Raw genomic sequence first — 11,544 nt, forward strand, 5'->3', positions numbered from 1 at the left:
ACTGCGTTTTTCCAATATGTATGTATAATTTAGAATTTGCAGAGGAATCATGAATAAGTATAAATTCAGCACATGTTTGAGTATCAGGTCTTGAATAGTCCTAAAGGTCTGTATTAGTATGAAACAAACCTCCCTAGATACTCATCTGTTCTGCCCTCCACAGGTCGTAACATGCTGCTGGTTGGTGTGGATGGTCCTAAGGTTCCCTGTGAGGAGATCCTAGTGAAACATCTGGGCAACCGCATGTACAACGTCAGCTACCAGCTCAAAGAGAAGGGAGAGTACATCCTGGTGGTGAAATGGGGAGATGAACACATCCCTGGCAGCCCCTACCACATCACTGTCTAAGACCCAGCCCCACAGTCCCAACTTATACCACTGATTACAACTGAAATCTGTCTAGAATCTAACCAAGTGTTGTTTACAGCTCCAAGTCCCTTCCATCTTACAAATTAAAATTTCTGCTTTGATTTTTGTTTTTTGTTTTGCTTCTTTAATTTAACCAAGAAAACAAACAAAAAAAAAACTTTGACATCATTTTTCACCCAACAACTTCACTGTAAACCAATCAAGAATTTCCAAAACACAAATCTATAGACACTGAATCATCCACTCGTTATGTTCTGCTAACCACATTGTTTGGTAAATGTAAGGAGAAAGATGCACCTTTTTCATTACTGTAAGCTTACAGTCAGTTGTGGCTTAGGGTATTTTTTGTTTTCAGCCTGGTTTGTCTGAACTAGTGTAGAATGATAAACTAGCTTAGCATAGTAGCAGTAGGTTTTGTCCCAGCTGAGCCTGCATTGGATGGAAGGTTACAGTTTACACTGGAGGAGCTACTCTGATACACATAAATAAAGGATTCAGTTTTACATGACCAGTCACAGGAATCGATCCAAAGCATGTCATATGTAATGTGCCTTCCTGACCTGTGGGTTTATACGCAACAATGTGTGAAGGCGGTTTTTTTTGTTTTTGTTTTGTTTTTTCACACACTGACACACTTGGTTTTAAGAACTTTAATTGTCCATATAAGAGTCAGATGATTCTTTTCCGTCTGCTATTTACACAGGGGTAGTCTTTGTAGCGTTGGTGCCAAGTAAATGCTCTGCACTGGTCCAGTCCATTTCAGCTTGTGGTGTTCATGTGGCTCTTTAACTAACCCAGTTCTTCCCTGCTGCTAGTGTGGTCCAGCACTGCTGTTCTTAAACAGACTAGAGTAGGCAAGTTAATAGAAAAGAAAAGAGTGAGCAGATGATGATGATGCGTTTCACCGTAACTCACTCTTGGTTTGCCTCACATGTGCTCTGTCAACACCGCTGCTGGGGAACAGTGTTTATTTTTTAATGTGTGACACCAACATGTGCTCTGTATGTTCATTAGCTGTAAAGGATACAGGTACAGAAAGCCTCTGAATCAGAATAACATCAACATGACATGTGTCTGGTGGTTCAACTTTTGAGTATGGATCTTTATTTCATATACATTTTAAAGGTTGAAAAAGGGAAGTTTCTGGAGCTGTGCTGGACAGGATGGATGAAGCTGATGTTGTGGTTTGTCATGTCCTGAAAACACAATGACCAAAACCAAAAGAGAACAGATGTTTTGTTTTCTGCACAGTGTTTGTATCTCACCCCCTTCAGCCACCACCCACCCCTTCCCTGCATCTTTCTAGCTCGCTTTGTGCGTAATCTATATTTCAGAACAATAAAATGAATCTTCTCCTAAATAAAAAAAAAAGGCTTTAAAAGTGTTTGTAAGACAGTATTTTGATACACAATAAAGTTGTCTAAGTATTTTTCTGTCAGTCGATTGGGTTTGTGTTTTATGCTTTTAAACTTTGTCTGGATCACAGTGAATTAAGAACCTAATGTTTAAAAACATACAAATGAAACAAATTTAATGACAACTCAGTGACTTTCTAACAGGCACTTGTGTCATGCATTTATTAAGTTTATATTAAGATTGAAAATACGATTGGTTTGATTTATTTATTTTGTCCGTTTTAATCTGTGAACTGAAAGATTTTGTGTTTATGAGTGACTTACAAAAGCACATGGGTGTAATGTTGGTGTATATCCACAGAGGTTTCCAGAGAGTGGAAAATGTGTATGTTACTAGAGTCTGCAGCCAACGCCCTTCCTGCTAAACCACAGCTCCTTATTAGGCCCAAGTCTCTACCTCCAGAGGCCGCTGCAGCAGAAGGAATCCTTTGGATCGACTAGCAGAGGTTTGAACATCTGGCCTCTTGTTTAGAAATGAATTCACCTTAATTATAAAATTCACAACATATTTGATGTAGCCCAAACTAAATGTTCAAACAGCCTCAGGAAGAAAATCTGTGAGGTATCAAATACAGCTTTAAGAAAAATGCCATTAAAGTTTGGGCTCTTTATATTCTTCATTGTGGTGACAACTAGTACTGTAGTAGTAATTGTCCAGTTGTAATTCATTTGTACACGTTAAAGAGCAATAAGGGAAGGAAAGGAGTACAGTTGATATCAATTTAAACTAATAGGACATAGCTGACGTTTTTTTTAACCTTAATCCCGCATGATTTCCACTACATGTTGCAGTCAGTCCCCATACATAAATTAAAAAGGAAAACATAATGTGAGTGTAGAATCAATGTTTAACTTTAAAATTTATAGTGAGAAAATATTTATTATAAAAATTCGATAAATACTTTCAAAGTGTGTATTCCATTGTGAAGTTGATGTATCCAATAAGTTGTTTTTTTTTTTATCGTTTACACTGAAATGTATGTTTTTACGCACAGTCACCTGCCAACACGTGTCTGTGCAAAAGTCACAGTGTCGCTTAGAACATTTTACACAATGAAGTGGAGTAAAACAGCAGCAGAATAAACAGTAGGTGTGTCCTGTTACGTCTCCAGACAGAGCAGAAGTGACGCCCACTCTGCTGCTCGGTCCGCTCTGCCTCGTCCTGCTTTTCAACTCGTCTTTTCCGAAGGTGAGTGGTCTCTTTTCCGTTTAAGCAAATATGTCCGTTTTTAACCACCGGCCTGTTTTCTTCGCGCGAAAACAAACAAACTAAACAAAAACCAAAACAAAAACGTAAAGTCAGTTTTATTTTGTTCCTCTGCAAAGTTTTAACACGGAATTACGCACAGAAGCGATAAAGGCGCTGTAACATTTACATGTGAAGTTTAGCGTCAAATTATTTGCTTTGACTTTGGAAAAAAATGTTCTTTATTAACAGGCAGTTTGTTTTCCTGCTGGATCACAGCTTGGCGGGCTAGTGCCTGTACTTCATGAGTCTCCTCCCTTTTCTCCTTCTCCATGCTGTTTCTTTCTTTCTTTCTCTATCTATCTATCTATCTATCTATCTATCTATCTATCTATCTATCTATCTATCTATTTGTGTTTCTGCAGATGTTTTTGAGTCAGAAAACTAATGAGGAGATCAGTAAGTTACTTGCTGACTATGGCATTAAACATGGACCCATTGTAGGTAAGAAATACACACACACACACACTGTGCCATTTATTGTCACTGTAGGGCTCATAATAAAATAAAATAGAGTAGGGATCGAGGACGACAAGTAGAAATGTATACACTCAGTTGGTACAGCAGTCCTGCGCTAAATCCTCCTGCATGAAAGGCATAATGTTCATTTTAATGTGTGGTCGTACTGGAAAGTGTAGCTTGTGCTGCTGAATTACAGATGTCTCTACATTTAATACGTCTGTGTCTTTGCTTCTTTCGTTTTACTCAAATATTCTACTTCTAATATTCTGCTCATATTGTGCGTAATCATCTAGTTTATCCTTTATTAAGAATCAATGTAGAAACTTTGTTATTTTTCATACTTTTCTTAATGTTAACATTGATTTAATGACTAGATTTCTCAACATTTGTTAGATGATGCAACAAATGTGTTTTGTCTACTGCATATTGAGACACTCTGAATATGTTGGTGTGACCATAGACTCTACTCGAAAGCTGTATGAGAAGAAGCTTGAAAAGGCCATGGAGACATCGCCGGTAAAACCCTCCTCTGATAAGACCTACTACAGGGAGGAAGGTATGAGGCTGGATCTGTGGGTCTATAAATGTCCTGTACTGTCAAACTTCAGCCTTGTTTTGGCCAACTGACATAAAACGAACAAATGGAAAAAACTGTTTTGCAGTTGACTTTTCTGTCTTCCTCCATGAAACAGTGATTAGTGACTGGGACTTTGGATTTGTCTTAAAAACAACACTGAAGATTCAATGATTAGACATCCCTCTGAATAAGACATAATGTAGTGATTTGATGTCTGCGTTGGTACTGTCTGCTGATTTAAGAGTATTTCCCTCAACAATGAATATACTCATTGTCTTTATTCCCATACATATTTGTCAATGAATTATCATCCTGCTCTGAAGCATCAAATATCACTAACAGCAGTAGAGCTTAACTTACATAACCCAGCTATAAATCAGAGCAGTTACAAACCATGAGTGTCAACACTGGGAACTTTCTGTGTCGAACCTGCCATCTGGTGTTCATGTCGTGATTTGTCATATCATATTCTTAACAATAAATACACATAAGTCTATCACTCAGTATTTCAACAGGCCCAAAAAACACTGATGTGTTTTATCTCCTTTGCAGAGGAGGAAGTTACCTTCATCACATACCGCAACCCAGTGAGTCCTGATTTTCTGCTTTCAGCTCTGAATTCATGCCAAATTTCTCGTTGAGTATCAGTAAAGTCACCGATGATCCTGCTTTTATTTTAACAGGTTAAGCATGAGGGTAATGCAGACATGTGAGTACACGCACACAAAAAAGGCAAACAATACATGTGCTATTCTAATGCACGATCAAGCCCTGGTGAATCTGTCGGGAGGAGCAATTTCAGACACAATGTACTGAAAGTAGCAATACCATAGTATAGACAGGTTCCATCACAAGAAAAAGTCCTGCATTAAAATATTGAAATAGTAAGGGTGTATTAGTGGGAATTGAGGACTATTTGACCTGTTCTTAGTTAAAATCAACTGCTTAAAGATGTTCTAAAAACTGGCCCCTGGAGTTTGAAAAAAAAAAAATAGACCAGACATTGTGCTACAACTGATTTACTGTGGAGGATTTGTCACCTCCTATTGCTCACTAAATTGCCAAGTTCTGTTTGTTCTGAGATAATTGGAGACAGAACTGCCTTTGGAAATGTTGCTAGATTGAAATTTATGTGCAGAGTTTTCCTCCATCCAGGCTGAAACGAAGAGGCAATGTTGAACCAGATGAAGATGAGGAATCAGACCAAGACACAGAGTGAGTCTAATCTGAACTGATGTGAATGTCAAGCAGATGAGCCCATCACCTTGTCTAAATCTGTTCCTTTCCTCCTGTACTCCAGGCCACCAATCCAGATGACCAACAGAGCAGCCAATCACAGAGCAGTTCGATCCAGGGAGCCAGTCAGAAAGTCTGGAGGAGGCATATGGAAGGTGATTCGGTTGCTGCTGCTGTTAGCTGTGTTAGCAGCCGTCGTTTATTACATTTACTGTCACATGGTGAACAGAAATGAAAATCCTTTTGGGAATCAAAATCAATGATTGGATTTGTTGTTAAAGTGTCAGTTTGTTTTCGTTCCATTTGGCATTTCTTCTCCATTTACATTTTCATGGAGATTATAGTTTTTCCATCATTCTAATACCCGGTGTGACCACTGTGGACCCTAGAAGTACTAATAATAATATATTCTGTAAATTTCTAAAGGCTGGTAGTGTTGTAGTTCTCTTAGCGCTGCAAAATGACCAAATTCATCTTGGTGTGTATCAAGAGCCTGATATAACTTATTCCTTTGAGCCATAGAGCTCCATTGTTGTCCAGAAAACACAAAGAGCCACATTACTGCTCTGGGTGACGTGACACAGTCCTGCTGCCACAAATACTTCCTCTTGTTCAGGTAACATTTGCTAAGAACTAGTTACTGAGCCATTAAAACTGTCCATTGTCAGTAGGAACCAGTGGGGTGGAGACACAGACTAATATGCGATTAATGAATCTGGCTGAGGTTTTTTTGCCTGATTTGTTGACAATAAGAAAAAAATGATTAATGCTATCCTCCTTTAATTTCTTTGCTTTCTTGCATAACATGTTACACTATATTTTCCAGCCATGCTCAAATTTGTGTAATTGACTTCTTTTATACAGCTTTTCTCTAACATGTGATTTGTTCTTTTTGTGAAGTGTATATGATGGAGTCATGTAGCACAGAACACTTGTGAACCGAGGCTGTCTTTCATATTGTCATTGAAAACCAAAGAATGTTTTTATATGTTAAAAAGAATAAATCAGGTCTCCCAGAGACTGCAGTGTTTTAAACTTTATGGTAACCGTGGAGATTAGAGAATTTCTAAAGGATGCAAAAATTAATATAAAGTGAATATGGGTTACATATTACCACAATAACAGTTAAATATTAACAGAATAAGAGGCATAGGCACTGTGAGATTCCTTATTGACATAAGTAATTAAAATAAGATGAACTTTATTAATCTCCAAGGGGAAATTAAGGTAGTCATGTAGCAAAAGTAATAAGTAGTAAGTACTGAAACTAATGCATTTTTTTAGTTACAAAATTTAATTCCACCTATGTAATATTTAAACAATAAAATGTACTTATATTTACAAGATAGATGCTTTAAGTAGTTTGGCAAAAATTGCAAATTCAGCATTTGTTTACAGATTATCCCAAACAGTGCAAAATTCAGGGGGCTGTAGGAGTCTGTTGATGGTCAGTCTTAGAGGATGATAAGGCAATGGGAATATTCAGACAGAAGTTCCTGGTCCAGCTGAATTCAGTGGTTATGATTCTGACTTGAGGATGGTCACTGAGGATGATGTTTGGTCATCCTTAGGCTAACAGCATAATTGGCCATTAAACCAGATTCTGATTCTCATTCGCAGCCTGGATGCACAAAAGCCTCTCAGCATTGAGACAGTAGATGCAGAAAATCCATTCAGGTATTAAATGTCAATCCAACCAGGGAGATCATATAGATGTAACAACAGGCAGCAGATTGGTCACATCCCTTTGGAGTTCAATGCTTGGACGTAACAGGTGAATAAGGAAATGTCCAAAGACCAATCTAAATCCCACTAGTCGTGTTATGGTCAGAGGGCTGATGTGTGAGGTGGGACTGAAGCTTTGATATTCCCATCACATGTGGGACTGATGTCCTGAGAAGAGAAAGAGGGTCACCAGAGTAAGAGAGCCTGCTGGGTATAAGTGAGTTTTATAATGTCTTACATGGCAGGGTGCCCGTCAAAGCCGAGTGCTGTGATGAAGATGTTGATGAGGACTGTGAAGAAGACAAAGAGTGTAGCTACATTGTTCAGCGTGTTCAGCTTTCTGTGTTTCCTCACGTCGTTCAGGTCATACTTTGCTGCTGCCACAGAACACAAAAAAAAAAAAATGAACATGAAAAGCCGACGAGCAAGAGAGATACAGAGGCATAAGGAGTGTTACTGAGGAAAAACAAAACCCAAACACAGCTGATACACTTAGATTAAATATTTAAATATATGGATTTTTATTCCAGAACACCTCATCTTCTGTAGACTAACTAATATTTTCAAACTATTTAAGATTAAGTTAAATTTGGTAATTAGTTAAAAAAGTAAAAACTTTTGTTTTGCGCTATAAAAATGTCTGCTCTGACTCTTTGTACCTTCCAAATATAAAAATTTACAAAAATAATTTTTCACTTGCCAATAAAGACGAGCAGTAGCCCCACTACAACCTGCAGTATGATGGACAGAGACAGCAGGACAATGAGGACGATGAAGAAACGGTACTGAGGCCCCACATAGAGGACGGTCTTCAGCTGGGACGAGTTGGCCATCAGCAAGGCAACGTCCAGCATGCTCTGAGCCGCACTCTTCTTAGTGGCATAATGATTGATGTTCATGGACTGATACACTTTTCCAGGGGAGACTGTCTGTGTCTGCAGCTGTAGAGATGAGAAGTCAGGGGCATGTTCAAGTTTCGGGTCCTGTTAAAGAACATAGTCCCACAGGTGATAAATATTAGCCGCTGTTGCATGACATCCGCTTCTGAAGAGGCAGGATAAAATTTTAAACTAAATTATTTTCTGTGTTCTCTTTCACTGTTCTGATTGCTCTTTGTACATTTGTCCATGTGTTACAAAAACCCCAGGTAAGAGTTGCAATGTATTTTGTTAGTATCTACTCTGTGTACTCAGGTGTGGCTGTAAGAGGAGAAGTGGGAGTGTCAAAGATTGACAGGTGATGACTCACCCGGTCTGGAAAGGAAAGCAGGACGAGCTGTGGGACGTTTCCTTTATACAAACTCAGAATCCTGACAAATTTGTGACGTGAACCGATACATGCGCGTGCAGGGAGAGAGAAGCAAAACTGACTATGTATGTAAGCAGGATGTATTTGAGGCAGTGTTACACAGGTTTTGGTCATTGAACTGTGGAGCAGTGGGGTTTAATTTTGCAAATTACCTTTCGATTGAACTGATCACCATTTGCTGAAAAATGCAAATGACTACACTTTAAAGGCTCACGAGCCAAAACATATATATGAATATATATTTTTGATATATGTTATAATTTAACATAGAAATTTGAATCAGTTTTTCATTACTTTTGTAATATTTACAAGTAAATCCTTTAAACATGTAAAGTAAATTAACTGATAAATTAGGGAGCCAGGATTCTTAGCATTTCCATCTGAATGTAGTACAACACAGCATTGTTATTGTCAGTCTGTGCAATTGATCTTTTCATGACCCTCATGAGCAGATCACAGTAATAATGGACAAATGACTGCTTACTGTTAAGTCTTCCTCTTCTAGCGTATTCAGAATAGTGTCCTCTCCATCCAGTGTGGGCTCCTTGTCCATTCTCCTCTCTTTGACTCTAACTCCACAGCAGCTCTCTCTGTCTGTGTGCTGATCGTAGCGTCACAGCTCACATAGCTGAGGGAGTTGACAGGAGTAACAAGTCAGGTGGCTCCTCCAGTTACAGGGCATTGAAAAGGACCACTCCCACTATGTGTGTCAGTTAGAGTAACTTCTTGTTTCCACTCCAAAACAGTCATCTCTTCATGTTTCAAATGTTAGGGTTTCTGTTTTATGCCAGAGTAAAAAGAATGAGTAAAAAGGTCGTATTAGGTCTCCTCCATGTGCAATACTGTACAAAAGCATTATCAGAAAATTCTGTTGCTTTGAAATCATAGGCCTACTTTGATTTAGAAGCAGTTATGTCTACTTATGTCTTTTGTTATGCAATAGATTAGTTTCATTCCTGAAATGTTTGAAATGTGTGTTGCTTGGTTTCTGAAGCTCTGCCGTAAACAACACCGCATGTGGTAATTATCTTGACGTATTTAAACACGTCATAAAAACTTGAGGCAATAGAGAATGGCTATGTTTTTATTATTATCATTGACATTAGCCAGTATAGGGTTCTCATTCTACGCTATTAGCAGGTTTAAAAAATCTTTTTACCAAGTGTTTAAAATGCTGGAAATTGATAAACTCTACATATGTGTAAACATATTTTTTAAGATCATAGGCATTTTTTTTAACAAAGTTAATTTGTTGATGCTAATAATAAAACTGTGTTAAAATAAACTACATGTAGGCACAGGATTCATTTACTTCTAACTAATAAGAAAAAGAAGACGTCATTTCAAACATTTTTGGATTATACATTTTGATGCATGAAATTTACATCATTTAAATTTACAACTTTAATTAAACGACCTTATATAGTTTGAATTATTGCTCTTTGTGAATTTTTCACCAGGGGCCAATATAATTGAAGTATTATATTGTAGTTTGTATAGTTAATCTGATACTTATATAATATAATACCATATAATAAACAATATAGCCATGCGAAATAGCAAAACTGACCTTAAGTACGATTGTAACATGTGGTGCCTCGGGGTGTCGCTGTCACTCCATGAACTATGGACCATAAATAGGAAGTTACAGGTAGTGCCAGTTTCCTGTGGGTGGCCAGGTGGTTTGTTGTGTCTGTGCTGTTTGAAAAAAAAAAAAAGAAAAAGTCAAGGGTAAGAGCGTTTTATTTGATCGATATTTGACTGATGTGGCTGAATTTCAATTTTGTCTTTTGTTTTTTGAGTGTGGCTATTGACGCACCAGAACCGAACATAAAGTTTCAGCTAATTAAGTTTGTAGTGTAAATGATAGTTAAAAGTGTCTAGAAAATGTTTCCGTGTTGGTAATTTTGTGTATTTTTGTTTACAGTGTCTTTGTACTGCAATCTGCTGTCCTTGTATTGTTTGACTATAGGATTAGAAGCTTCTTTTAGTTAATCTGCTGCGTTTTGAGGCTTGTCTTGTATTAAATCTGGAGCACATGTGTAGGAGCAGACTAACTGTGTTTTCTATTTGTTTTTTATTTGTTGTGTCTTATTTTGTTTTACCGGTTCACTTCACCATAAAAACAAATAGGTTTATCGCTGTATCCGATCTTGCTGTAGTGGACTCCACCTGTGGTGTTCGTACTTTGCTGTTTTTTTTTTATTTTTAAAAAATTAACCCGGAAGGCTTTGCTTATTTCCGGTCTCGTCAGGTCACACTCTTGCCCAGCATGGCGGCCTCCCTCACTCTCCGCAGGGCGCTGCGTGGAGCCTGCGTGGAGCTTGGCTCCTTGCGTGGGCAGCGGTTTGTCTGTGACGCGGCTCCAGAAGAAACAAGGACGGGTTTTTTAGAGTCCACGGAGGAGTACGGTTTCGTGGAGCGGCTCATCCCACCGTCGCGAATCCCCGCTCCCCCCAAGCGGGTTGGTCCCAGCCCGTCCGGGTGGACTCCGCCTGCAGACTCCCCGCCGCCTCTTCCCTACATGATCCGCCGCTCGCGCATGCACAACATCCCGGTCTACACCGACCTGACCCACGGCAGCCGGAGGACAACGCTGGTTCGGAAGGTAGAGGGAGACATCTGGGCCCTGGAGAAGGACGTGAAGCAGTTTCTGAAGGAGGTGACGGGGCAAGAGCTGCCCACACAGGTCAACGAGGTCACCATGACCCTGAAGGTCAAAGGTCATTTCGACAAGGAACTGAAAGACTGGTTGGTCGGGAAAGGCTTCTGATGAGCTGGTGCTGAGCTGCCAGAACAGACAGTCATAAAGTGGGGCCACAGAGAGAGGACTACTGAAAACATTGAACCACTTAGTCTTTTAAAACCTGCTTCAGCCCATACTGAAGAGGTTTATGGCACCATAGGGTGTTATGCTGTACATACCTGTATCTCACTATTATCACAATAAATATAAAAGAACAGCCCGTCTTTGGTTCTGATCTGTTTAAATGTTTAATTTGAAGTTTTTCATCTGTGTATGGTGGGGTTTAGTTTTACTGATTTCAGGGCGTGATATATTTGACATGCACTTTTTATCCATCTATATTACTCCATTTTAAACGACATCAAACAGTAGGGAAGAAGTGTTAATGTGAGTGAAGCCTGATTGAGCATGTTGAGCTTTTCTCATGGAGAAACATCATTCATACATGTTTTTTTTTCTC

General features: G+C 38.8%; 4 protein-coding genes across 11 annotated transcripts in view; 3 read left to right on the forward strand and 1 right to left on the reverse strand.

Moving 5' to 3' along the window:
• The window catches only part of flna (filamin A, alpha (actin binding protein 280)), a 40,200-nt gene extending 38,404 nt beyond the window's left edge, over nucleotides 1–1,796 (forward strand). For 4 of the 5 annotated variants that reach the window (XM_026333193.2, XM_026333194.2, XM_026333197.2 and 1 more), the window contains one exon: nucleotides 164–1,796. In XM_026333193.2, coding sequence (XP_026188978.1) covers nucleotides 164–348 — 185 coding nt within the window. In that variant the 3' untranslated portion in view covers nucleotides 349–1,796. The remainder of the gene's footprint in view (nucleotides 1–163) is intronic. The other variant, XM_026333195.1, reaches the window with a different exon arrangement.
• A 1,061-nt stretch (nucleotides 1,797–2,857) lies between these two features.
• emd (emerin) lies at nucleotides 2,858–6,323 on the forward strand. The gene is made up of 7 exons (XM_026332906.1): nucleotides 2,858–2,973; nucleotides 3,396–3,474; nucleotides 3,953–4,048; nucleotides 4,622–4,656; nucleotides 4,753–4,778; nucleotides 5,225–5,284; nucleotides 5,370–6,323. Exons 2-7 carry the CDS (start codon nucleotides 3,396–3,398, stop codon nucleotides 5,566–5,568), a joined length of 495 nt encoding a protein of 164 aa, XP_026188691.1. The 5' UTR covers nucleotides 2,858–2,973; the 3' UTR covers nucleotides 5,569–6,323.
• Nucleotides 6,324–6,463: 140 nt separating this feature from the next.
• Nucleotides 6,464–10,028, reverse strand: LOC113145812 (ninjurin-2). Of its 4 annotated transcripts, none has more exons than XM_026332903.2 (5): nucleotides 9,909–10,028; nucleotides 8,823–9,115; nucleotides 7,731–7,971; nucleotides 7,269–7,407; nucleotides 6,464–7,198 (listed from the first exon to the last, which is right to left on the reverse strand). In XM_026332903.2, exons 2-5 carry the CDS (start codon nucleotides 8,889–8,891, stop codon nucleotides 7,108–7,110), a joined length of 540 nt encoding a protein of 179 aa, XP_026188688.1. In that variant the 5' UTR covers nucleotides 8,892–9,115; nucleotides 9,909–10,028; the 3' UTR covers nucleotides 6,464–7,107. The 4 variants fall into 4 exon arrangements, with proteins under 4 accessions (XP_026188688.1, XP_026188687.1, XP_026188686.1 ...); XM_026332902.2 differs by having other exon boundaries at nucleotides 7,731–8,013; XM_026332901.2 differs by having other exon boundaries at nucleotides 7,269–7,404; nucleotides 7,731–8,013; nucleotides 8,279–9,115.
• Nucleotides 10,028–11,304, forward strand: mrpl49 (mitochondrial ribosomal protein L49). The gene is made up of 2 exons (XM_026332904.1): nucleotides 10,028–10,069; nucleotides 10,593–11,304. The coding sequence occupies exon 2, from the start codon at nucleotides 10,611–10,613 to the stop codon at nucleotides 11,109–11,111; it is 501 nt and encodes a 166-aa protein (XP_026188689.1). The 5' UTR covers nucleotides 10,028–10,069; nucleotides 10,593–10,610; the 3' UTR covers nucleotides 11,112–11,304.
• Nucleotides 11,305–11,544: the final 240 nt, after the last annotated feature.

This window comes from Mastacembelus armatus, chromosome 7 (assembly GCF_900324485.2).
Source record: "Mastacembelus armatus chromosome 7, fMasArm1.2, whole genome shotgun sequence".
Lineage (NCBI taxonomy): Eukaryota > Metazoa > Chordata > Actinopteri > Synbranchiformes > Mastacembelidae > Mastacembelus > Mastacembelus armatus.

What these genes read in the sequence shown, in the direction of transcription:
- LOC113145812 (XM_026332900.2), bottom strand. Translation starts at nt 8,452, where the DNA reads ATGACCAAAACCTGTGTAACACTGCCTCAAATACATCCTGCTTACATA. An exon ending in TGCTTTCCTTTCCAGACCGG is followed by an intron (nt 8,014 to 8,278) that starts GTGAGTCATCAC and finishes GTTCTTTAACAG; the next exon opens with GACCCGAAACTTGAACATGC. An exon ending in GCTACTGCTCGTCTTTATTG is followed by an intron (nt 7,408 to 7,730) that starts GCAAGTGAAAAA and finishes GTTCTGTGGCAG; the next exon opens with CAGCAAAGTATGACCTGAAC.
- emd (XM_026332906.1), top strand. Translation starts at nt 3,396, where the DNA reads ATGTTTTTGAGTCAGAAAACTAATGAGGAGATCAGTAAGTTACTTGCT. An exon ending in TCATCACATACCGCAACCCA is followed by an intron (nt 4,657 to 4,752) that starts GTGAGTCCTGAT and finishes TTATTTTAACAG; the next exon opens with GTTAAGCATGAGGGTAATGC. An exon ending in GAATCAGACCAAGACACAGA is followed by an intron (nt 5,285 to 5,369) that starts GTGAGTCTAATC and finishes CCTGTACTCCAG; the next exon opens with GCCACCAATCCAGATGACCA.
- mrpl49 (XM_026332904.1), top strand. Translation starts at nt 10,611, where the DNA reads ATGGCGGCCTCCCTCACTCTCCGCAGGGCGCTGCGTGGAGCCTGCGTG.